At 56.8% G+C, this 25,576-nt stretch overlaps 1 protein-coding gene across 1 annotated transcript; it reads right to left on the bottom strand.

Annotated features, from left to right (window-relative positions):
- Nucleotides 1-4,964: 4,964 nt before the first annotated feature.
- On the bottom strand, nt 4,965-17,095 carry EFNB1 (ephrin B1; the record flags this gene model as incomplete). The annotated part of the gene is made up of 5 exons (XM_079727354.1): nt 4,965-6,839; nt 6,999-7,127; nt 7,338-7,430; nt 8,204-8,481; nt 16,968-17,095. 5 exons carry the CDS (start codon nt 17,093-17,095, stop codon nt 6,427-6,429), a joined length of 1,041 nt encoding a protein of 346 aa, XP_079583480.1. The 3' UTR covers nt 4,965-6,426.
- Nucleotides 17,096-25,576: the final 8,481 nt, after the last annotated feature.

Genomic DNA, 25,576 nt, shown 5'->3' with positions numbered 1-25,576 from the left:
GCTGAAAGTCACAAGACCTGGGTGAGGGCCAGTCCCGGTAAACTCTCTGTGTGACTCTGGGCAGTTCCTTCTTCCCTTCTCTGGGCCTCAGTTTTCCCATCCATCCAACTAGGGGGCTGGACTAGAAGGTCTCTAAACGCCCTAACAGCTTGAAAGATTCCATTCTCTTCTCTGAATCTGCCCAGGGGGAGGCGTTGGGGGCTGGGGCACCGGCAGGGGCTGAGAATTCCATAGCAATTTGCATGTGAAAGCATGTTACTGCCATGGCTATTAGTGTGTGCAGGGGGGCTGAAGACAGGGCAAGGACAGCTAACTGTCAGGCTGTCCAGAAAGGCCCGCTGCCTGGGTGGGGGAGGGAGGGAGGGAGGCCCTGGAGGTGTGCAGGGGAGGCTGGACCACCACCTTGGGTTCCCAGGGAAGGGTGAATCCCGAGACCTTTACGGACCCAAGCTCGAGATGCCCGATCCTGGGTCTGGCCCCTACAGAGACCTCCAAGCTGTCGTGTCGAGGAGTGACTTCAGAGCTGCGTGAGGTGCCAGAGGAGAGGGGCCCCCAGGGAGGGGGACAAACGATTAGTGCGTTTGCTCTTCCGGGTCTGCTCTTACCAGGCCTAAACCTCACAGGACCATATTTTCCTCAGGTTTATAATGTGACCTTTTGGTAATTGTTTTGTATAAACTTACGTAGTTTGTCAATATAAATACTGTGTGTATATATATATATATATATATATGTTTGTTAGGTTCACTCACACAAAATTCCTGGGGATTCTGGGAGAATAAAGCAGCTGTGTGCAAAAAGGGCTCACAGCTGTGGCCTGTGAGGAAAGAGAGGGGGCTCTGTCAGCACTCCCTGTGTGCCTTTAAGTCCCTTCTGGTATCTGGGTCTCAGTTTCCCCATAAGGGGTTTGATCTGGAAAGGAGCTCTCAGGAAAGTCCTAGCTCTACCATTTCCTGGCCTCCGACCTCTCAGATTCTACTGAACAGGCATGAGGGCAGCAAGGGAGGCCACCAGCCAGTCCCCCCCGAGAACAAGGGCTCTCCCCCGCAGAATCCAGCTGGTGGAAAGGCTCTGGTGCAGGGTGGCTTCCACGGTCTCCTTGGCTGCTCCTGGTACCCTGGAAGCAAAGGAGCCAACTGGAGCTCCTCCCTAGGGCCCTGGTCAGAAACCAGGTCTTTACCCACTGCTCCTGTGGAGGCTGAGAGAGGCCAGCCCTTGGGGCCACAGGGGTAGGTAAGGGCTGAGGACACACACCTCTTCTACTTTGGCTTTGGGAGGTGTTTATCATGGGTATATTTTGCCCAGCCCCCAGTCCAGGTGGGACTGGGGCTGGGGGAGGCAGACTGGGATTGAGGCATCAAGATAACTTCTGATGAGGATGTTTAGGAACTCTGTAAAAGGCCGGCTTTGGTCAGTGATGATGGGAACAGCCAGGGCTTGGGGGTCACTCTCAAAGTAAGAAGGATCCCTGGGAAGCCCAGCCCCAGAGTCCAACTGCCCACTCCACACCTCGTGAGAGAAGCAACAGCTACCACTTATTGGTGCCAGGCATTCAACACTTGTTTAAAAAAGATGGATGAATGAACAAATGGAAGGCTAAGTTTAGTACCCAAGCTTTTAATCTGTGTATCCTCCATCCTGCCTCTCACATCACCACACAAGAACTTTAAGAGCCAATCAGGCACTTAAAGGCCAGTCTAGAACGTGAGGTCCCTGGGAGCAGGGACCTGGACTACCTGTTCATCACTGTACCCCAGTGCCCAGATTGCTGACTGGCATATAGTAGGTGCTCAGTAAATATTCTCTGAATAATTGAAGAAATCTAATTCCACTCCTCATTACCCAGGCAGGGAAGTTGAGGCCCAAAGAGGCAGGGACCTGCTTGCAGCTGGTCAAAAAGTCACGGTAGACCTGGGACAGGCCCTGGGCTCCAGCTTCTCAGCACAGGGCTTTTTCCCCTGTATCAAAAGGCCCCCGTGGCAAACTCCTCCTGCCCTTCCCTATCCCTTCACAAATTCCTTATTCCCCCCACCCCCAGCTTTCCCTCTTTCCTTTCTCTTTGCCAGCTGGATAATTAACCACTGGAAACAAAACCTGTAATTACTGTCCTCCCCATGCCCTTAAATCGCTTTCAGTTTGGGCTCCATGACCCCCGTCCTGGGTGGGGGTTGGTCTCCCCCTCAGCAGCCTCCCAAAGGGGGAGTCAACCTAACAAGCACCAGCTGAGGCGCCAGCCCCCCATATCCAATGGCCAGCTGTACAGGAGGCTGGCAGCAGATGGGCGAGGAGGGTCCCCTGGCAGGCTGGGGCTGACTCAGCTGGGGTGTCAGTGGGACTGTGACGTGCCCGGGCAGGACAGGAGGCCAGGCAGGCGGGCCGGATTTCCGAGAGTGATTGATGCCAGGTGGCCAGAGGGCCGCTGGCTCAGCAGGGCCCAACTTAGGATGGTCCCAGTAGAGCCAGGTCTTTGCTTGGGTTCTTCAGCTCACCCTCATGCCCCTGCCTAGAGGGTGCCAGGCCATCCACATCCCTGGTGCCTCCGGGGGGCCTCCTGGGAGCTTAAAATGGATCAGCGCAATAAGTCCCAAGAGCCCTGGCCTTCCAGCTCCACAAGGCCTATCCTTTCAGGGAAACTGAGGCCTGGTTAGCACCTGCTCAACCTGGCTTCGTTGGTGATCTGGGCTCAGCCTGTGGAGGAAGCGAGGCAGCTCCACCCTCACCTGGGAAGCATCCTCTATCCCTGACTCACTAGGAGTTTGGGCCCAGCTGGGACAGGAAGGAGAGCTGAGGGTGGGGCCAGTCTGGGGCCCTACCACAGGAGGCTCACAACCCCTGCCTCCAGCTAGCTAAGCTTGTTCCGTTCCTGACCCACACAGAGGCTAAGGGAATGGGGGGGGAATGGCTCCCGTTCTTCAAGAGCCCCAAGGAAGCACACTTGCTCAGTCTCACCCAAGACGGGGCAAGGAGCAGGGGGGTGGGGCGGAGGAGAATCACCCTCTAGCAACTTCTGTTTGCTCATAGTAGAGTAAAAAGACCTGGACTTAAAGCCTCGTGCTTGCGTTCACTTGCTGTGTGTTCTTGGGCAAGTCACTGCCCCTTGCAGTGGGTCTGTTTCCTCATCTCAAATATGGGGCAAAGAATTCCCCACCGTCCACCCTCACAGGGAAGTTTATGAAAGCCAATGAGATAACATGTGTAAAAGTGTTTTTATTTTTAAGTGGCAGGCACTGGCCGGGTGAAGGACACTGCCACAAGGGGCTACTGAGCAGTGCTGTGTGGCCGGCACAGCAGACACGGAGCTCAGACCAGCAGCAGCCACGGTGCCCAGGCCAGGGCAAGTGACAACAGCAGTCACAAACCTTCTGGGCTGTTGGAGGGGCTGCCCTACACTCTGCTTTGCCGTCTCCCGGAGATTTTACTTCACACTCCTCACAGCTACTCCCAAGGGGCCCCCAGAAACTCGATCCTCCACTGAGAGGGTGGGGGCAGCCGTGTCCTGGGCTGGGCGGGGGACCACCCAAGGACACTCATTGGTGATGTGTGGGAAGGGCTCTACCCAACCCAGTTCAGGCTTCCCCTCGGTTAGAGACATCAATCTGGCCTGAACCAGCCCTGAGTAGAGACCCCTGGCCCAGGCAGGGGCCCCCCCGCTCTGGGCAGGCAGTCAAGCAGCAGAGGCCCCATCTGATCCAGGCACTTCCTTTGGTTAATGAGAAACCAAATAAACAGCCTCTGCCCCAGCTGGCTTCGGGAGCACCCCAGCCGGGCCCAGCCCTGCCTGCTCCAGCCAGCCTCCCTCCCTTTCACCCTGCAGGTCCCGTGACTTTCCTCCCTTGCCTCCTCCATGCGCTTCCCACTTCCCTCACAGCCCTGCCTGCTCCTTGGCTGGTGCGCTGGGGCTTCCTGCTCTGGATCGCTAACTAACCCTCCCCTTCCTTCCTCCTCCTCCTTTCCTCTAGTGCCTTCTTACCCATTTTTAGCTGCTGGGATCCCACTTGTCCTCCTCTCCTGACATCTGTCTCAGCCACCTCCATAAGGAGGGAGTCCCCCCCCCCCCAGAAGACCTGCAGGCTGCTCCGGGCCTTGCCAGCCTGTGTCTCTGCTGTGGGAATGAGGCCAAACCCTCTTCAGGGCACTCGCTCCACTCTCAGACCATCAGCCTGCAGGAGGGAGATGCTCAGATGCTTGGGTGCTCAGGGCTGCTCTAGCTTGAGGGCTTTGTCAGCCAGAAGTCCCCGAGTGTGCCATGCTGAGAGCTCTGGTGTGCAGGAGAAGGAAGGCTCTTCTGGCTAAGAAGCGAACCGGACAGCCTGAAGCAGCCTCGTTACCCAGCGGGCCACAGCTGAGGCCCAGCTCTTGGGAAGTTATTTCTAGCCACCTCCAGGTGTCTTGAGGCAGGGCAGGGCTGGGCCTGCCAGTAGGTCCCAGATCTAGCCCAAGCGAGGTGGTGGCAGTACTCGCAGACACGCCCAGGTCCCCATGGGAACACCTCCTCCCCCATCTACTCTCTCTAGCTGAGCCTAGTGCCAGACAGGGCAGATGCCCGTGGCCTAGGATAGACAGGGGGATATGGTCACAGGTTCCAGCAGAACAAGAGGGTAGAAGAACTTGTGACGAAGAAGGGCACAGAGCATTTGCAACATCTTGCTCCACTAGGACAGCCACCATCTTCCCATACCAGCCCAGATCACCAGTGTTTTGGGCACATGAAAATCACACACACGCGCTCTCTCGCTCGCTCTCTCTTGCTCTCTCTCTCTCTCTCTCTCTCTCTCTCTCTCTCTCTCTCGTGTGTGCGCTCTCTCTCTCCCTCTCTCCCTCTCCCTCTCTCTCTCTCACTCGTATACTCACTCATACAGTCACACTTCATTCCCCAACATCACGACACCATTTTACACCCATTTCTCCATGTGGTTAATTTTTTTTTTTTTAGTTCTCATTTTTTCTAAGAAAAAAGCAACAAGAAAATAATTCAGAGTTTATACAAAACATCTTTACATTATTTTTTTTTCCAAAAAAGACTAGTATTTACACAAATGGCAACAGAAACAAAAACAAAAAAAACCTTTCGACTGCCACCTGGAAGGGGCTGGCTGTTCCGCTCCCTCTCCCACCTGGCAGTGGGGTGGGCAGCTGGCCAGGAGGCAGTGTGGAAGTGGATGGTGGGAGGCCCAGCTCCTTCCATGGCCACTCTGGGAGTGCCCGCAAGGTGCTTGCTAGCGGCAGTCTATTAGCAGCCGTGCTGGCAAGGAGCCGGGGTCAAAGTGCACGGCGTGCTGGCCCAGCTCTAGGCAAGCCTCTTCCTCTTTCCAAGCCCCAGCCCAAGATTGGGGGGCTAGCAGGAGCTGGGTTTTGGGGGCACCCACCTGAGCTAGAGCCCAGAAAAGAAGCAGGCTACCTGGCCTTATACCCGCTTAGTTCTCCGCCCTGGGCCTCTGTTTCCCCACCAGGCTGAAGGATGCCAAAGGTGAGGGGAGAACAGGGCAGAGAGGAGAAGGGGGAGCTCCCAGCTCTGCAGGGCAAATAGCCACCTGGGCACCTCACCTCCCTCCACCCCCCCATGAGGTCATCTGCCTGCAGCAGCTCTCCTGTTCCCCAGGCAACAGCCAATTAAGACATTAATAACCGTGAGAGTGAGGGAGGCAGGATATGCCGAAGTATCCCACAGGAAGGTTTTTTTTTTTTTTTTTTTTTTTTTTTTTGGTGGAAGGGCGGCAGCCACTCTACCCCATTGCCAAGATCAGCACTGCAGAAGGAGGGTCAGTGGGGGAGGGTGAGACACCTTGCCCAATGGCACTCTTGTCTTCCCTCGTGGGCAAGAACAGCCCTGGCCTGTCCCCTCCCCCAAAAAAATATGCCAACGAGTTTATAAAAGAAATGCCATCATCCTATGCTTCCCGGCTGGCCACATCCTGCCCCAGGCCCCTGATACTGCGGAAGGCTGGGCTCAGAAAACCTGGGGAGGGGCTGTCTTTTCCATTTTTCCATTTTTCTTCAAAAAAAAAAAAAAAGAAAACAGATGAAAATGAGTTGACAGCTAAAAAAATGAACACAAAAACATTAAAAACAGTGATGATAGCGGACAAGAAGTCCTGGGAAGGGAGAAAGGGAGCGAGGGGGCACAGGGCCGGGGGGGCGTCTCCCTGCCTGCTGTCCATCAGCGTCCGACCCTGCCCTCCAAGAAGGGGTGCCCCCGCAGAGCCCAAAGGCCTGGCCAGAGGGGGAAGGCACAAGAGCATGGGGGCTGGGGGCACAAGCACCCCCCTCTGAAGCCCAGGGGGCGGGGCAAAAGGGGGATTATAAAAGCCAAGAAACTACAAAACTAAATACAAAGATGGGCACAGCTGGCAAGGGGAGGGACGTGGGTGAGGATGGAGAGGTGCAGTCCCGGCCGACTGTCCCTCGGGGCCGAGGCTGCCAGGGCCCTCAGACCTTGTAGTAGATGTTCGCGGGGCTCTGGGGCGGCATCTCCTGGACGATGTAGACAGGGTGCCCGTAGTCCCCACTCACCTTCTCATAGTGGGGGCAGTAGTTGTTCTCTGTAGTCCGTAAGGGGATGATGATGTCGCTGGGCTCGGTGCCCGCCGTGCCACTGCCCCCCTTAGGACTGGCCAGGGTGCTGAGCGAGAGGGCGGGCGCCCGCTGCTGCGTGTGCTTGCGGTGCCGCTTGCGCAGCTTCAGCAGCAGGATGGTCAGGAAGATGATGATGAGCAGGAAGATGACGCAGCCGGCGCCCACAGCCGCAAACAATGCCACCTTGGAGTTGAAGAAGCTGTCGGGGTCCCCGCTGTTGCCTCCACTCCCACTGGAGCCACTTTTCTCATCCTGGTTCACAGTCTCTGTGGATGGGGGAGGGAGGGAAGGGAGGGGAAGGTCAGCCAGGGGTCCCAGGGACACACGGCAGATCTCGGGCCATGCCCTGCCTTCCTTCAGAGCTAGGGCCTCAAAGGGCAGCCGGGCAACGGCTTCTGCCCTCCGGGAGACTCCCATACACCCACCGTGCTTGCCGTCAGAGTCACCCAGGGAGCCCCGACCACCGGGGGCCTGTGTAGCCATCTTGATAGTGTTGTCTGCCTCCTTGCTGGGCCGGCTGGTAGTCAGCTGCTCGGGCGTCACAGCATTGGGGTCTGGGGGTGGGGAGAGAACAAGTGAAGGGGGAACTCCGGCAGCATAGGTGCCTCAGTTACATAGCACCCACTGGCCAAGAATGGCTCGGATACTGGACCTATCCCCTATCCCTACTGCCCCCTCTGCCACTACTCCCCATGCCCCCCCCACCCAGTGAGGAGCATCTGTTGCAAAAGCCTAGCTGAGGAGCCCTCGGCCTGGGTGCTCACCTTGCCCAACCTTCATGACAATCTTCATGGTGCGTGTGCGGCACACACCTCCCTCCCGGTTCTCCAGTCCCTCCAGGCTCCCATTGGATGTAGCTGCATCAAGAGGCCAGAGCAGTCAGGAGGAGGAAGAGGTCTGCCAGCATTACCCAGAAGCCCTAGTGATGTCTAAGCCCTTAAGAATACAACTGGGAACCAGGGAGTTGCAAGCAGCTCCCACCCACCCATGAACCTTTCTACTTCTCTCCTCCCACTAGGAACAGAGTCCAGGAACTAGCCCCTCCCACGAGGATGCTGCTCCCCTATCATGACCAAGGCCAAAGAAGGCCTTGGCCCTTCTTTCTCAGTGGAAGCTACATGTGTCTCCTCATTGGGTGATGTTGCTCAGAGGCCAAGCAATTAGAACTGGCATGGTGAGGAAGGCATCTCCACAGACTAGAAGGAATCCTAGATTAGGTGTCAGGAGAACTGGGTTGGAAACCCAATCCGCTCCCTAACTCTCTGTGTGACCTAGGGCAAGAAGCCCCTTCACCTCTTGGGGCCTCAGTTTCCCATGAAGAGAAAGGCTGAAGCTCTGCCAATTCTGCCATTCCCAAGATTAGATCTTAGGTGGGCAAAGAAAATAAGAGAGAGAGCACCACGAATCAGAGTCCTCTCCCACCCAACTCCTAGGGCCAGGACGAGCTGGCAGCAGGCCCCTTGGTAAACGCTGGGGCCAGAATTCCAAGGCCAGACTAGGAGGAGAGCACGCCAGTCTTCAAAGGGGACTGGATCAGGCTGGGCCTGAACTGTGTGCAGTCTCAATGCACTACTCGGAAGTTCCCACTGCTACAGGACAGGAAAGAACCACGTGGTGGGCAGGGACTCACAGGTAATATAGTAATCGTGGTGCTTCTTGAACTCCAGGCCCATGTAGTTGGGGCTGAACTCCTGGAACTTGATGGTAAAACGGATTTCCTGCTCTGGCCTATTGCAGGTGACCAGCACGTTGGGGTCAAGCACGGTGCTGCAGGCAGCTGCCTGCTCAGGCCGCACCAGGTACAGCTTGTAGTACTCATAGGGCCGCCCAGCTTCTGCTCGGGGGCAGATGATGTCCAGCTTGTCTCCAATCTTTGGGTAGATCACCAGGCCCTTCCCACTCAGGAACCTGCCCAAGAGGGAAGAGATGGTTAGCCTCAGGGTTGGGGGTCTCAGGCCATCCCCAGAACCAGGGGAGCAGACAATGAGGGCCAGGCTGGGAACACTGGGTGGAGATGGCGAGCACAGGCATTCTGTTCTTTTTCCATCCTTATGCTGGGGGCGGGGAAAGCGAAGCATACTGCCAGCAGGGTGTGGAAGGGGTGGCCCATGGGCAAGGCTGCCAGGCTTTGACTGCTCGGCAGGGTGGGGCACTGCCTAGCTGGGGGAGCCCTTTGTCCTAATGTGGCATTTCCGCAGGGGGGCTGACGTGGCAGACGGGCTGGGCACCTAGATGTCAGGCTTGGGCTGCCTGGATGTGGCGGCCCTGTCCTCCTCGCACCCCCAACATACTCACATTCCTTCACAGCCTCTGCTACCGGCCCCCCAGCACACACGCGTGTATATGCGTTCATGCGCACAGACACACATAAAGAAGCACACACACAATGAGCCCTAGAAACCACCCCCACAGCTCCCAGCCAACGGCTGGGGATGCACAACCTATCTTGGCCCCATGCCTTCTCCCCCATCCTTGCTAATCTTGGGCATGATGGGGAGATAGGAACAGGCCTTGCCTAGAGCCAAGGGATAATGGGCACAGTCTCCAGCCAGGTACAGCTCCACACAGCTCTCTCCACTCCCCACTCCCACTGCCTGGCATCCTACCAGGACTCATCCCACCCCCATAATGCAAAAGCCTGAATCCCCAAATCTGGCCAGTCTCACTGCAAAGGATAACAGAGAAAGGGGAGAAGAGGCCTGAGCAGGAACAACAGATCATATAAGACAGAGCCCCAGGAACCTCGCTCATCTGCCTTCTAATCCACTCCCACCACACACACACACACACACACACACACACACAGCCTCTGCTCCCCATCCTGAGAGGAGATGGACAAATGCCTCCCGAGCCAGGTTCGTCTTCTAATCCAGAAGGCCAGGCACTGGGAAATAGCAGGAGGAGGGCAGCTGCCTGGGGCCACCGATTCATATCCTGTCCTTGCCTGAGCACAGTAAGCGCTCTCGGCCATTTCTGAGCCTGGGAGCAAGTCAGTACAATGTAGGAGAAAGAAGACAGACTTTGGAATCAGATAGATGGTGGCCCTTACTAGCTCTGTGACCTTGGATGAGCTGCCTGATCTCCCTATCTTTCAGCGTCCTCACTTACAAACTGGGGGTGGGAAGAGCCCCTCCTCCAAGGATGGTGGAGGGGAGGCATGATGGCATGTATAGAGCACATAGTTGGCACTCAACCATGATTCCTGCTTAGAAATAGCGTGGTCTGCCAAGAGGCAGGAGGCCAGACACTAACACCAAGGACCTATGAGCCCAGTCTTGTTTCTTGGGTGGGAAAGAGGAAAAGATGATACAGCTCCATCCTCAAGGACTTTACTGTCTGCTGTGGTTCAGAAAAGTAAATGGCCCACGCTGCAGCAATGGATAGCACCAGGCTATCTGGAGGCTATGTGAGAGGATGGTGGCTCAAAAGGCAAGGGCTAGAGGCAGAGAGAGGAAGGAGACAGCTCATCTGACAGGGCAGTCAGAAATGGTCCCACAGAAAGAGTGGGATGAAAGTGGGTCCTGGGGGAGGAATAAGAAGTCAATATCCAGCAAGAGTAGACGGCAGTGGTTGGGACACAAAACCCAGGCCAGTGACTGGCCCAGTGATGGGAAGAGAGGAGCAGAAGAAGAGGGGGTAAAGCTCAGCTGGGGCCAGACTGAAAGGCCAGGGTCACAACAAGCAGTGTGGGTTTCATCCAGTGGGGGACAGACTCTCTAGCAGAAAGGACAATGAAGGCCGAAGGCAGTGCTTCAAGGGAATGAAGCTAACGGTGGAAGAACATGGTTCTACTCTCTGAGGGCCCATTCCACAGTGGGGGCTACAAGGCACAAGGGCCTCCTGGGAGCTCAGTATCCTCACCGGATGGAGGGAAATGATATCCAAGGAGGTGACTAAGGGAACTAGACCAAGTAGATGAAGTGGATGAAGACCAGCAGCCCTCTCTCCACGTCCAAGGAAGCTCCACTAAGCTGGGACCTGCCATCCTTCTGTGCAGGAGGGTAAAAGCGACAACAAGAAGGTCTCACCCGCCTTAGTACCTAGCTTTACCACACTCCAGAAGGCCAGAAAGGAAGCAGGCATGGGATGGAGGCCCACACAAACATTTGAGAGAAAACGCCCCCAACTCCATGCGCCATGAAAAGCCAAGAAATTTCACCAAAGCCTCTATAATTCCTAAGGCATTTTTCACTTTCCAATCTTCATACTGGTTCCATCCAGGCAGTAGGATTAGACAACTTCTAACATCTTAGAGACAGAAGGAACCTTTGAGACCTACTGAGTCCAGGCTCCTCATGTGAGGGAATGAGTAACCAGATGAATGTTCCTGTTGAAGAGGGGTGCTCAAAGCCAACCCGAGGAGCCTAAACTCACCCAGGATGTTAACTCCTAGGGGTCTAAGAGTACCTTAAACATTGGCTGAATCCTTATACAGCTGCACCTCCATAAGACCGTACCTGGAGATGACAGCAGGTAGAGGGCACGCAAAGGGGTACAGGCCAGCTCACTTTTCTAACCACTTGGCCCACCTTACTCACCAGGGCGTCTTGTCTACCCTGAGCAGTCTCCCATCACCATTCGGGTTCTGGAGCCCTGGAACCCAGAGACAACCGAGGAAACAGATGTCTACATAGTGGGTGGGGGAGGGGGAGGAGAGAGGACTATTGCCCCCAACACCCCTCAGACTCTCATCAACCTCAGTGAACAGAATTCATACATATTCATGAGTTCATTTGCATAGCAGCTGGCAGAGGGAAACTCACCTTCCCCTAAAGTGCAGAAGGGAGAGGAGCCTGATGAGACCCAACTTCCCTGACCCTGGTCCCCCATGATGGTACCTTCTCAGCTTCTTCCCCACCACTGAGAAAAGTGCTTCTGGGCCTGTGAGAAGCCCCAGAAAGTGGTGAGGGGCCACGAGGTGTGGGTATGCAGCCCGTGAGAGTGAAGCCCAAGGTCAGGTACAACGCTAGTCATCCTGTACAGTGGGGACCCTGCAGGTTTCCCCTCGTACCCACCAGGTTAGGAGTAGGGGCCGAGAGGAGGAGGAAGAGAGTACCTAGTTAAACTCTTTATCCCCCAGTTTTCAAAAACTACTACTCCCCCCATTCTCAAACCAAGCTTTCCTGCCTGGGGCCACCCCCAGACAAAGCCCTTTTCTGGAAAATAAGGGGATTGACATGGCCCAGCAGGAAGCCTGCAGCAGGTCGCCATGGTAACCCCTGAGGCCTTCCCTCCTTAGCCTCTGATAGCCCCCGGGACCCCAGGGAGCCACCCCAGGGAGTAAAAGGACTTAGGGGAGGCAGCCTGGCGTTCAGTCTCCTGTCTGTGGCCTGCCTCTTCCCCTCTACCCTAGCCCAAGTCTCTCCCCCAGCCTGCCTACTGAGCTTAGAAGTATCACCATGACTGCTGAAAAGAATCCTGGGAGAGAAGAAGCCTGAGGGTCTGGGGTAGTGGCCAGTGCTGGTCAGAGGCCAACTGCCCCCCCCCCCGCTTCTTTGTCCAGTTAAGCCCCTATCCACCCATACACAGAAAATCTATAGCAGAGAGAGTTTGGAGCTATGGGGGTCATGCCTAGAAAGCTGCCCACGTTCCACCACACTTCCTTCCCTCTCATCCTTCCCTCAGGCCCTAGGGACTTGTGGTCAGAGAGTGGCCAAAGGGAGAGCCTGGTCCTAGGCCATGCCAGCCCAGGTTTGGTAGAAGACTCTAGCCACAGCTTTGATTCAGTGACTCCGGCACCACTGCGCCTGCACCCCAGGGTGGCAGGACCAGTGGAGGACAGACCCCAAGCTGGAGCTCAAGTGTGCTCTCATCCCAGCAAGGGTGGGGAGCCCCCAAATTAAAGGCTCCTCTTTCACTCCCCCAGCTCCACCCAGCCCCCGAGGCAGCAGGAGCAGGCCTGGCATGTCCCAGCAGTGCCCGCCCAGGCGTGGGTGGGCAGGAACAGCAGCTGGGTCCTGGCACACACACAGCACTGTCGGAGGCAGGGAAGCCAGGAGAGCCCCAGAGGAAGTCACCCCCCCCCCACCTACACTGAACTATGCCTCCCCTCTGCCCCACCTGGCCAATGCTAGGGCCCACTGAGGGCTTAATAGCCCCTTCCTTGTTGTCTGCTTTCTGTGGGGTCCCTGAGAGGCAGTGAGATTCCTGGCCCAGAGAGGAACCAAGGCTGCTATTCAGAGCCCGGGAGGGAGAGTGTCAGGCATCGAGCTGGCTGCCTCTAGATCAGGTCACCCCGAGCAAGCTGCCCTCAGAGGTAGGCCTAGCAAGATCAAATGAGGAAGCTGGAGCACTGCTCATCCCACGTGGGCAGGGCCTGAGTCACAAGGACAGATGCACACACACCTGTGAGGAGAGGGAAAGCCGGGGGCAAAAGCCAGCGCCTCCTCCGAAACCCAGTCTCTCCCAGATTCCAAGGCAGTGGGATGGTGTGGAAAGAATGGCACAAGGCACAGCTCTCCCCACTACGAGCTGACTGACTTTAAACAAGTCATTTTCCTTTTCTGGGCAAATGCCTCCTCATCTGGAAAATGGGCAATTCCAACTTCCCAGGGCTGTTGGGAACATCCAGTGAGTTCACATCTGAGGATGCTTTGGAGGTAGCAAGGTACTGCCCAACTGTTAGTTAGCACACCAAGCACAGTACCATTTAGAAGAAGCTGAACGAGCTTACTACACTCCTGGCTGCTAGCACCGCCACCCAAAACAACTACAATGAAAACCCACCCAGGAGGGGCTGCTACAGAGCCCAGGGCAAGGAACCCAGAATATGGCTGGTGAGCATCCCCTTACCTCAGCTCCCCTAATAATCACAGGGTGGACCCTCCCCCCAAACCTACTGTTCCCATGGCAACCAGCGGCCTCCTGGCTGGCCCACCCACTCCATACTCCCAACACCAGAAAACAGTGATGCACAGTAGTATCCAGGGCCCACTCATCCCCATCCATCAGAGCTGGTGAGGCAGTGGAGAGCCTGAGGGGAGAAAGGGAACCCTGGATTCAGCCTCCAGTCCAGCCTCACCAGGCCCTTCTTGCCCCAGGTCTGGCTGCCTGGGGTGGGGGGAGGGAGGGAGGGGAACAGGGAACTTTAGAGGAGCTGCTGGCTTCCCATCACTTTCAGGCCCCCACCTGTGGCCAATCAGCCACAGAGTAGAAGAGGTCAGGTCCCTAGCCACCCCGGAAAGGGGCCCCCTGAGCTGGCCTCCCCAGGACTGTGAGCTGGAACAGCTGTGAGGGGGCTGGGACCAACACTTTGGCTTGTAGCAGGCAAGCCTGGGTTGGGGTCTGCAGCTGCCCCCACCCATGCTGGATGGAGTCAAGGGTCCTGGATGCCAAGCTGAAGCCCCCACCCCCGCCCCTTGCAGGGAAGGTGTAATATGATCTCAGGCACATTCCCACTCTCTGGAGGTGGAGGAACCTGAGTGGGGGGCAGGAAGGGGTCAGAATGGGACTGAGAGACTGAACTGCAGCAGCTGGACTTGGCTGAGGACTCAAGTATGAGGCCTGCCGGCTGCCCCAAGTTCTCAGGGGAGGAGGCTGGAGGAGGGGTCTGCCCTGGGACCTTCCATCACAGCGCCCCCCCACCCCACACAAGCATGCACATGTACTCTGGTTCCTCCCAACCTCTAACGGGCCCAGACCCACCTTCCCACCCTGCACTTATCGGGCAAATCTGACAAGGGGCCAAGCTCTTGCCACCCAGGGACTACCACCCTGGAAGGCCACAGCACCAATTTGGGAAAGAGGCTGGGAGTCTGGAGTCAGCCCTTCCGGCTCCCCTCTTCCGGTCAGGGCTGGGGCTGCCCGTACCCTGGAACCTGGAAACATACCCCCAGCCCCACCACTTCTTTATTTTGATTTTTTTTACCAAGGAGGAAGCAATTAAGCAGGGTTTACAGGCTCTGGGAGATTTCGGTGGGGGGGGGTTTGCCAGCTCCTGACAGGACTGAGGCGAGAGACCAAAAGCTGGGAGGAAGAGGGGAGGGAAGAGAGAAAATGAGCCTGAGAGGGAGAGCACGGGCATGTGCGAGAAACAAAAGGACTCGAGAAAAAGAGGCAGAGAGTGACTAAGAGTGAGAGGGAGTGTGAGAAAGAGGGAGAGCGGGCAAGCAGAGCTGGAAAGGGGAGGTGAACGCGGCTCACACAGGATGTGAGAGGGCGAACCGACAGGGGCCTGAGAGGGAGAAGTCGGGCAGGAGGCAAAGAGGGAGAGACGGACAGAAAAAGACCGTTGATGTGAAAGGCTGTGGCAGTCCCAGGCTTGGGCGCAGTGGCAGAGACAGCCCGCCGAGCTCAGAGGGAAGCTGAGGGCAGTGCCTTCCTCCTGCTCCCCCAAACCCGTGCCAACACACACAGACAGGCTGCATTCCAGACCCCTGAGCATAGATGGAACTCTGGGAGGGGGGCTGCGAGCAGGGGCACCAGTATCAGTCCCCCACCATTCCCAGGATCTGCTCAATTACAGGGTGGAATTCGTGCAAGTCCTATTGAGGCCTCAGCCACCACTCCCACCACCCCCAGGATGCCTGCCCTCAGCCTGAAGTGGATCGGGGAATGGGGCAGATCTCAGAAACCTGCAAACCGTTCCAGAGCACTCAGGCCTCAAGACACAAAAAGGGTGAAGCTCAGGGAGACCTTGTTTCTCCCAGCCACCCCCCACCTCACTCTGCAGGAGGCTCCTTTCCAGCTGTGGAGCTGCCTGCTATCTCTGGTTAGAGACCCGAGAGAGCAATTAGGTCACTCCCATGAGCCCCTATGATGGGCTACCCCAGGCTGATTTCAGCTCTCCTGGCTCAAGAGAGAGCATTTCCAGCCTCCACCTTTACAGGAGGGAACTGGGCACTTCACAGCCTTTCTCCTTGGTCTGAGCAGCCCCAGGCCCCCAGACCATTTTGAGTCCCTGCTGTTAGGCGAGCACTGGGCCCAGTTTGGCTTCTGGGTTAAGGAAAAATCGTTGTCAATCCCTTTCCTTGTACCCTGACCCTGGTTTAGACATCCCACTAACCAATAAATAGGACCCTACCTTAACCTAAAGAGAAGAGAACTAAAGAAGCCACCCTCTCCCACTCCAGGGCTGAGAGGTGCATGGCCCCTGGAACCTAAGAGGTCAAGACAGGCAGGAGCTCGGGAAGTTAGCGGGGAGCCCGTAAGAGTGGACAGGAAGAGATTCCAGATACAGGAATCACAGAGCACAGAGGGCAGGCCAAGGGCCCCCAGTTTCCCACTAAGTGGGGTGTCCGCACACTGCTGGGACCTCCAGAAAACAAGAACGAAGAGCAATTTTGACCCTGGGTTCCAACCTGAGTCTTGGATGCCAAAAGAGAAAAAGGTCCCGAGGTCACTACACAATCCAGCGACTCCCCACCAACAGCCCAGAAACCACTGAGCCACCGCCCTGAAAGGTGTGTGCGCTGTTGGGAGGTGGGGGAGGATTGTGACGGGTAAGGAGGTGGGAGAAAAGAAAGGATCTCCTCTACATAGCTGCCTCCCCAACCCCTTTGGGAAAGCTAAGCACAACTCCCCAGTCTGAGGACGGGGCGGGGGCAGTGAGACCCGCCTGGGCAGGAATCCTTTGCTTGCCACCCACTTCCCTCGCCACCTCGGCCGCCACTCTCCACCCCGGCCAGCCCTGGGAGCTCTGCCTCCGGCTCCATTGGACCCCCGACGAGCGCTGGATCGACCCCCCCCCCCCCAACAAAACCTCTCTCCCACTCCGCCCCTCTCCACCCGCCGCCTTTGTGAGCCTGGGAGCGGCGCCCGCCCTTCCACGGACCCAGCAGGGAGAAAGTGGGGGGGGGGGGGGAGGGAGGCTAGAAGAGACGGCAAAGCGAAAAGCTAGGGAAGCAAACTGGGAAGAAAGAGAAATGAAAATGGGAGAAGCCCGAATGGAGATACAGGCACTGCCACCCGCCTCAAGCGCGAAGTCCCGCGCCACGGTCCCTTCACAGCTAAACAAACGGGGAACCTGTGTTCCGGCCTCTTCCCCCGCCCAGGTCAAGCTCGCCCACCCCCCCGCCCCCAGCGGCTCTTGGCGAAAACCGCCACGTTCCCAGGGGCCCCAGAGGGGGCTGCTTTCTCTCCCCGACCCAGCTCTCCGGTGCGCTCAAGGGCGCTCAGACTCCCAGCTCCGCCCGGCGCGACAATCTCGACTTGATCCGGGACGTGCGGAGGAGAGGGCCGGGAAGCTGAGGGGTCACAACCCAGCCAACTGCCCCCACCCAACCCCACCGCACCCTTCCCCGCCCGCCCGCAGGGAAACACACTCGAAAAAGCCATAGACAAAATGGGGCGCCGCTCCTCCTCCGAACACCTTCCCACAGGCGCTCGGGGGCGCGCGGCCTCACCCCTAAGGAGTGCCTCCCACCCCCAGGGACCAGAGCAGATAAGTTACTCACTTGGGGTTGAGGGAGCTCCAGGACACGGGCTCTAGATTCTTGGCCAGCGGGGTGGCGAGCCGGCACAGCGCCAACACGACCATCGCCACAAGCCACTTGCCGAGCCAACGCTGGCCAGGCCGGGCCATCTTCCCTGGGGCAGGCTGCACTTCGGGATCCCCTGGCGCCTCCTCAGCAAAGCTGGCCTCGCCTTCCCGTGCCGCGCTGCGCTCCGAGACGCTCAGGCGCCCATCCTCCGCAGCCGCCGGCCTTGAAGTGCTCCCCTCCCGCCGGCTTCGGTGTCGCTCTTCTTCGCCCCGCCGGCCAGGAGGACTCACTGGGCAGCCGCCCCCAACCCGAGCATGAGCTGTGGCCTCCGAGGGCTCGCTCCACTGGCCTCTCCGCCGCACGAAGCACGACGGGGGCTCTGCGCCCCCGGGTGATCCCGTCCGATTCCGCTCGGCTCCCCGAGACTGTGTGGGACTGCGCGACCTCTCCCCGACGGGGTCTCACCGCTGGGGACTCGGTGGCCGCCCGGACGCCTCGACCGCCCCGGGATCGGCACCCCTGGGAAGAAGTGGGAGTCTCCCCACCACACGAGCTCGGTCCGGGGGCTCCCGACCGGGCCGCCCTGGCACGGGCTCCTTTCCTCCAGGCCACACTGGGACTCCGGGCTGCGCGCCCCCCGACAGCTTCGACTTCAGCGCGGGGCCCGCTCAGTGTACTTAGAAGAGCGCGGAGACACTGCCGAGCGAGCTAGTCCCATCAGTTTGCGCCTCTGAAGCCTAGGCCGGGTGGCCCGGCAGCCCAGTCGCCGAGTCCTAGCTCCCTGGCGATTGCGCCCAAGGCTCTACGGTCAGTGCGAGGCTCACACACCTCCCACTGCTGACCAGCGCGCATACACTCCCTCCGCCGCCGCTGAGCTGTCTACTCCCCTGCTCAGGCGTACGCAAGGCCAACCCTACGCATCTTAGCCAATAGCAAGCTCCGTCACGGGGTCCTTGCCCTGCACCACGCCCCCAGAACAGGAAGGAGGCGGGGTTTTAGGGAGCTCTTAAGGTCGCCGCGCTCTCGATGGCACCAATCTGAGTGTGCGGCTCCTGCGGTTACGGATGGGTCCTGCCTAGTCCTGTTCCCAGAGCGCTCAGCCCGTGGGAAGTTGGCGCTCCTCTAGAGCTGTCGGCCTGTTCTCCTCCCCGAGCGCCTGGTCGACACTCCGGCCCACTGACCTGGGCCAAACAGGCTCAGTACTTTTCCCGGGAAAGTACTACCATTCTTTTTGTTACACACGCGAGCCCTGAAGTCCTTGCTCCGTGCCCACCTCCGTGACAAGGATAGCTTGTTTACTCCTGGTCCCATCTCACGTAGGGCTCTGGTGGGCTTTCCTCCTTCCGCCCTCGCTGTGCAGTGTCCGCTTGCACAAGGACCCGGACCCGGAGTCCTGAACAAACGGATAGCGGTGGGCGGTGGAGTCTCAGAGGGGTCAAGTACGGGAAAGTTGGGAAGATGAGTTCTTCGCCCCTGGGGAGCAGGCCTTGGGAATCTCAACTTTGGGGAAGAGACCTGTGGGACACCAAGGGCCCAGATTTCGAGTCTTGTCCTGTCTGAAGGCGCGGGCAAGGCCCTGGGATAGGCCAGTGGGAATGAGAGGGCACCTCGATAAAGAAAGACACCTCGAGGGCAAAGAGGAAAGGGCGTAGGGCAGAGGCGCCTTTCGAAAAAGCAAAAGTTGGCGCCCTGGTCCCAAGACGCCGGACTCCAGCACCTCCCGGCCTCGCCAGCTGGGTCTTTGTCTTCCAGCCCCTTCTCCCCGCCCCTCCTTGCTTCCTTGCTTATAACTTTGGCTCCATCCCATAGCTCAGACCCTCCCGGTCCGACCCGCTCTCCCCAGTTGGACCTCAGCAGATGTACCCACGTGCTAATGTCTCCCCCTACTGGTCTTCTATAGCACTGCGGGTGCCTGGGACAGACTGAGAGCGCCCACTCCAACGGGAGCGTGGCACACACGAGCCTGGCACACGCGCTCGAGCGCAAGACCCGGGACAGGGGTGGTGACCTTGGCTGGAACTGCGGCCCGGTATGGGGAGGAGGAGGGAGCACTAGGAGTAAGGTCTGGGTTTGGGGTTGGCTCGGCGACTGCCGAGGACATAAAGTCTCCTTGCTGCTTCTTTATGGAGATAATTAGGTGAGCGACATTCCCAAAGTGCTCGCCATTTACACAGTTTCCTGTCCTTCTCTCACTTAAGTAGGAGGCTGATCTACTGAGTTCCCCACTGGATCCTCTGATGATCTCTTTGGTTCATAGAGTGGACCTCTATTTGGGGGAAAATAAAGAGGGAGAAGTGTGTTCCTCCCACTTTCAGGGACAGAGCCTGGAGGATGAGAAGGATCTGTGTAGAAAGAGAAGATGAGAAGCTGTTTAGGGTCTCTCAGCTCCCAGCTGGACCCCTTATTGGGGTGTGAGCAAGGAGAGACAAGAACAAGGTGCAGGGACACACCAATAGTCCAGCTTGGAGACTAGGATTGCCCGAAGTGCATGGCAGGACAGCAAAACCTGAGGATGGAAAACAGCCTGCCACTAACTGAGTGCCTACTATGTGCCAGGAACCATGATAGAGGCATTTCCCTTCACAATCCTTTGAGATGAGTTCCACAATCCCTGTTTTATGTAAGAGGGAAAACTAAGGCTCAGGGGGAAGTGACTCATCTGAGGTCATGGAGCTGATCGGTGGTAGAAGCAGGATTTGGCCCCAGACTTCTCTGTCTCCTAAGCCTGTGCCCAGTTCCCTATACCATACTGACTCGCCACATTTCCAGCACCTTCTTGCTTACTTGCTTACTTAATTCATTCCTGGTTAAAAGCTGGTTCATGCCTGGAAAACAGCAACCTTCAGGACAGCCAGGATTCCACTCTTCACTCACAGTCCTCTGAGAGGTTTCTAGGCCTAGGAAAGTTCATCTGTGTCCCTGACCATGCCCCCAGGTTCCCAGCTAGAGTCACCACCACCAATCCCAGAATCAGCCTCAGATTCCACTGCCAACATGCCCAGTGCCCCTCGGGAGGTGAGCCCAAGACCAGGTGGGAAATGGGGCAGATGAAGCTATGCTGCCAGACTTGGGAAGCCTGGGAAGACAGCAGCAGCTCCTGAGTGTGCCAACGCCTCATCCTGGGTGGGGAGGGCACAGAGGAAAGAAGAGAGGACTCTGTGTCTAGGCCTGCTTCACAAGCTGGTCACCCCTGGTCATGACATAGCCTTTCTGCCTCAACCTGCCTACTGGAGCCTCAGTAGCAGGGCTGGGCCTACTCCCTGCCGCAGCCAGGGCCAATGACTCCAGGCTCCCACCTCCTGCCCCACCCTAGCAGGGCTTCTGATGTAGTGATTCATGCCCCTGAGGTAGGGAAAAATTACTCCTCAGGGAAGCCAGAGAAGAAGTCAGGATCTGTGGGAGATGTTGACCCTCTCTTATCCAAGCTCTCCCTATTCCAGTGACAGTCACACCCCTCCCCAAGCCTCCCAGATCAGTGTCACCGAACACACACATCCTTCAGGGTTCAAGTCCACCAGTGTTTCCTGAGCACTGATCCTGTGCTTGCCTCTGAGCTGGGATCCAAAGAGGAACCCCACCAAGCCCTGCCTTCAAGGAGCTCCAATCAGATGGAAATCAGTATGTGGGGACCTCCTGGACCCAGGGATGCAGAATAACATCTAGCAGCTGCGGGAGGCCTCAGGTACCATAACTGCTTCCCACACCAATGGGAGGCAGGGGGAGTATGAACTTCAGAGCCATAGAGTTCACTGCTTATCAGTTGTGTTTCTTTGGGCAAGTCGCTTCCCCTGTGAGCTTCAGTTAACTCTTCTGTAACCTGGAGATCATCTCTTCTTCACGGAGCTGTGCTGAGTGGGGAGTGAGATAATGCACAGAAAAGGCTTAGCTTCATGGCCGGCCCACCACGGTGCTTACTAAATGGAAACTATTATACCTCCGCAGAGCCTCCCACAGAGACATCCTCATTCCCGGTCACACATGTTCTCACCCGTTCACACATGCTTTGTGTGCCATGCACACATTTTTTAGCTCCTCTCGTTTTCTCACACGTACATAGTCATACGTGAACTTGCCGTCTTCCTCCCCTATCGGTTCACGCAGCACCAGCTGACAGGCTTGGTTCCTGCCTTCACGGGACATGAAGCAGAGTCCCCACATTTCCTCAAGTCACTGTCCTGCTCACACGCATGAACATTCACACCCCCTCTCTATTACTGTGGCCCTTGTCCTTGACCTCTCCTTGTCTGCCTTGTACTCTGAGATAAGAGAAGTGAACTCCCTCACCTAAGGCCACACAGCCAGGGAGAAGAAGAGTCAGGATTCAAACCCGGGCCATTGAGCTGCACAACTTGAGCTTCTACACATGACTGTACTCGGACACCCCAGGGCTCTGGAAAGGAATGTGTGCCAAAGGGTGGACCTTGCACACTGAGGGCAGGAAGCCTGCCCCAAGGGCCGGGGCGATGCCAGCTGGGACCACTCCATGAGGCTAGCAGCCCTCTCTCCTACCTACGATCATCTCTGGCCTGTCCTAGGCCTCCTGTCTGTCCCCTCGAAGACCCACAACCTCTGCCTGCATCCTCCTCACAGATGCACACAACCACTCCCTACAGGGCGAGGGAGAGCCATGTTTCTTGAACAACTTCTGTATGCCAGGCACTGTAGCCAGGTACTCTCACCCTCGGTCCTATGCTATCTTTGTTTAATTCACATAACATCCCTGAGGTTGATATTGATAGGCCTATTTTAGAGAAGAGGAAACTGAGGCTCCAGGCTCAATCTGCCTGCATCCCCTGCCCCCGCCAACCTCAGCCTGCAAAGCCCTCTCTTGCCCAGCCAGATGTGTCCCACCACCCGCTTCTCTCCTTCTCTCCCTCGGCCTTCACTGCCCTCTAGTTGAGACCAGTTGGGGTCTGTGTTGAGCCCAGGCTGTCCTCCATCCCCCACGAATACCTTGCTTTTCCCAAGTCACTCTATCTCCGGGTCAGGCTCAGGACAAGCCCAGGATGGGACCTGAGCCCTTCTACTCTTCTTCCTCCTGCCTGCTGGCTGCACCACACCCCAGATCAAGCCCCAGGTGGGTAAGCCCTGCTAGTCTAGTTTCACTGCAGCCATGGAGATTCTCAGTGGCTGGGGAAACAGGGGCTGGTCCCAAAGGCCAAGGGTTCAACCAAACGTTCAACCCCCCCACCCCCCACCCCCGGTCCTTGCCCCAGCTTCATGCCTGGTTTATGGGTGTTTGCACTGAGATCACCTTGATCTTCCAGGTATCAGCCTGGCTCTGGGTCATGCTGTTGGCAGGATGACACCAGAGATAGGAGGAGCCCTTCTCTTCCTGAGATGGGCCTGCCCCGTCCCTCCCTCTCTCTTTATCCCCTCCTTATACCTCGTTACCCTTCCCTGGACACCTAGAAAACTGTCCCAAGCCCTTGGGCCCCACACAGGCAAATGGCCTGCCCCTGCTCCTCAAAAGAGCCTAGAACAGAGCATCTGAGGGCCAGCGCATGGCTCAGTGTGGCATAGCAGGTGGCATAGGCTCTGGACTGCAGCTGGGACCCTCAGCTCCTTAGAGGCTTCATCTTTGGATATCCGTGCCCTCCTGTGTGTCACTGATCTGGGCTCAACTTCCTCTAGCAGTCCCTACTGTCCTCACTCTCCAGCCCTGTGGGGGGCAGCTATGGGGGAAATCCTGCAGCACTCCAGCCCGGTCCACCTGTCACTCCCTCAACTCTGGTTACCTGGGGAATGTGCAAAGAGGGACTGGGCCATCCATCACTGTCAGGGGCTCAGGAATTCAGGGGTGGGGGGCAGCCATTGTCACCACCTGTCACTGACCCCGGCCTAGCTCCCCATCTCAGAGAGCCAGTAAGCCCAGGGGAGGATGACGCTGGCTGTAGAAATGACATCTTTGCCCAGTTCTGCTCTTGGCTCCTTAGAGAACACACTGGCCTTGTCAGGCCCCATAAACACAGGGAATAAAATTCCCCTGGAGGATCACCCCAAGCAGAGCAAATATTTGAACAGCCCGAGGAGCTGAGGGAAGGGGCAGTGCTTCTTCCTCTCTCCAGCCCTCCTAGCTCTGACCCCTCACTAGCCTATGAGATAACTTCCTGCCTTCCAACCTACCATAAATGCTAAAGGGTCAGGTTCTGGGCTTTCTCGACTGATAAACCCAAGCTTACTGTTACAAAGGTCATGAACTCCTGGGGGCATCCTGAGGATAGATAAGGGGCTGGACCCAGCTGGCCAGATAACCAATGGCAGATATATGGCACCTAGGCCCGCCACCCTCCAGCTGCCCCTGAGCCAACGGAGCCAGGATCTCTGACATTGAAACCTCCACTCCCCACACTCACAACTTAGTCCAGCTTGGTTTACAGACCTTCCTTCCCACCTTTTATCATCAAGGTCCCAGTGCCTGCGCTCAATGTACCTCCCAGGGAAGGCCCAGTTTCTTTCTAAGCCTTTAGTCTCCCCACCAACTCCCCCACCGTGCCCCGGCCATACCCCCGCCTCCCCAGCGCTGCCCAAGTTGGAACTGGGGTGAGACCTCAATTGACAAACCACCCATCATCTTCCTCATGAGGAAGCCAACCCCCTCAGAAGAACATAAATTTCCCTGGCCTGGCTTGTTTTTCTTTCACAGCCGCTCTCCTGGACACAAACCAGAGACTATGGCAGCCTCGGGCTTTAGCCATGAGAGGTGGGGCTGGGGGTGGGGATGTGGAGAGGGAGGGAATTTTCCTCCTTAGATTGGTGTTCTGGGCAGGGGTGGGGAAGTCAGGAAGCTCTGGAGAGCTAAGAGTGTCTTGGGGGGATTAGGGCTCTACAGACGGGGGAGGAAGGAGGAGGGAATTTCAGAGGTAGGGAAATGAGACATTAGGCAGTTTGTTCAATCAAAGGGGTAGAGTCTCCAAGGAAACCTCGCCCCAGGAGCCTCCATATTTCTCAATCTCTGTCGACCCCCAGCGGCCAGCCCAGTATTTGCACTCCAAAAGCTGACCCAGTGCTGAGCCTGACCCCCAACAGCCCAAAGGGAGATGAGGGACACTCCGAGCTTCGGGTGCTGGCCTGCGCTGAGCTAAGCCAGGAACACCCTTTATCCTCTTCCTATTCCTCCTCCCAGTATTAGAAATTCAATCTATCCAGGCCTACCGTAGCACCCACCTCTTCTGGGCAGCCTTCCTAGAAGGTCCTAGCCCACAGATCTGTTCCCTCCTTTGATCTCCATATCCTGACCCTATACCTCTGACTGGCACTTGGATTTTCAATATTTGTGTGTATCTGAGCTCTCCCTCTACATACTAACCTGGAGCAGAAACCACTGGCTGCTTCTCCTTTATTTTCTGCATCAAAGCCAAGCATCAGGATGGGCATACAAGAGGTGAGCAATAAATGCTAATGGTGTTGGAGTTGATGATGGTGGTGATGGTGGTGACAGGTACCATCTACTGAGCACCTACTACGTTCCAGGTACTTTGTATCCATTATCTCATTCAAAGTCATTTTATGCACAGATGAGAAAACTGGCATTCTCAGAAGTCAAGTGACCCAAATAACATCTCATGTCTAGTAAGTGGCAGACCGCAAAGTTTGATGCAGGTCTCTCTGGCTCCAAGCTACAGGTACCTCCAGATCCTACATGCTAGACACTGCCTTTACCCCTGGAAGGGACACAGGGGTGACAATGACACAGGTCCTGACAACATGGCATGGTGTGGGCCACAGCAAAGACCGTAGCTCCATGGAGCACAGAGGGACTAGCTTTGCATCCGTCATCCTTGTCCTCTTTCTCATCTCAGGGTATTTCTTCTCTAGTTTGCTCATCTGGCAGAAGGACAGATAGCTCACCCGAGATGGGCAGTCTCTCAGGTCCTGTCACCTAAGGAGACTGTGGCCAACTAGGAGACTCCTATAGACAATGGACACCTGAAAAAGTCAAGGATCCAGGACCACAGAAGGAGGGTCCATCAGAGGTTGCTACCCATGAAATACCCAGACCCTCCCAGGAACCAACATGGGTCAGTTCAGTTTACAAACACTGCTGGGCCTCCCCTGGGAGCCTGCCAGGTGCTGGAATCTGAGAGCAAGCTGCCCCAGGTCAATACGCACCATTGAGTAGAGGGCCCATCGACCTGAGCCTTACTCTTGTCCGTGGCCTCCCTGAGTCATTTTGCCTTTCTCCAGCCTGGTGACCTTGGTGGAAATCGAGGCACTCTTTCCTCTCCCCTTCCCCAGGTAAGCCACTCACCTGAGACTCCCTTTCAGTCACTTGGCTCTTGGTGTGAAGAATACCTGCCCGGACTGAAAAGGAAAAGAACCTGTTGAGGGGATCTGAGGTAATTCAACCCACACTCCCTTACCTGCACCCACCACTAGGGTTCTCAAAAGGCCCTGGCTTGGAGTTGACAGCTCTGGAAAGCAGGCAGCCTATTCCATTTCCCAGGCACATTCTCCAAGGAGAAGAGCTTGCAGGTTTCAGGTTGGACTTTCCCAGGGGCACTTCGTGAAGGGATTTTATGGCTAAAGTGGATTGGTAACACCTGTTTTTAAAAAGGTCCAGACCGAAATGACCAGAGCCA

The sequence above is a fragment of the Hyperoodon ampullatus genome (assembly GCF_949752795.1).
Source record: "Hyperoodon ampullatus genome assembly, chromosome: X".
Classification (NCBI taxonomy): domain Eukaryota; kingdom Metazoa; phylum Chordata; class Mammalia; order Artiodactyla; family Ziphiidae; genus Hyperoodon; species Hyperoodon ampullatus.
Note: the sequence above shows the minus strand (reverse complement) of the source record. Positions and strands in the feature narration are given on the sequence as shown.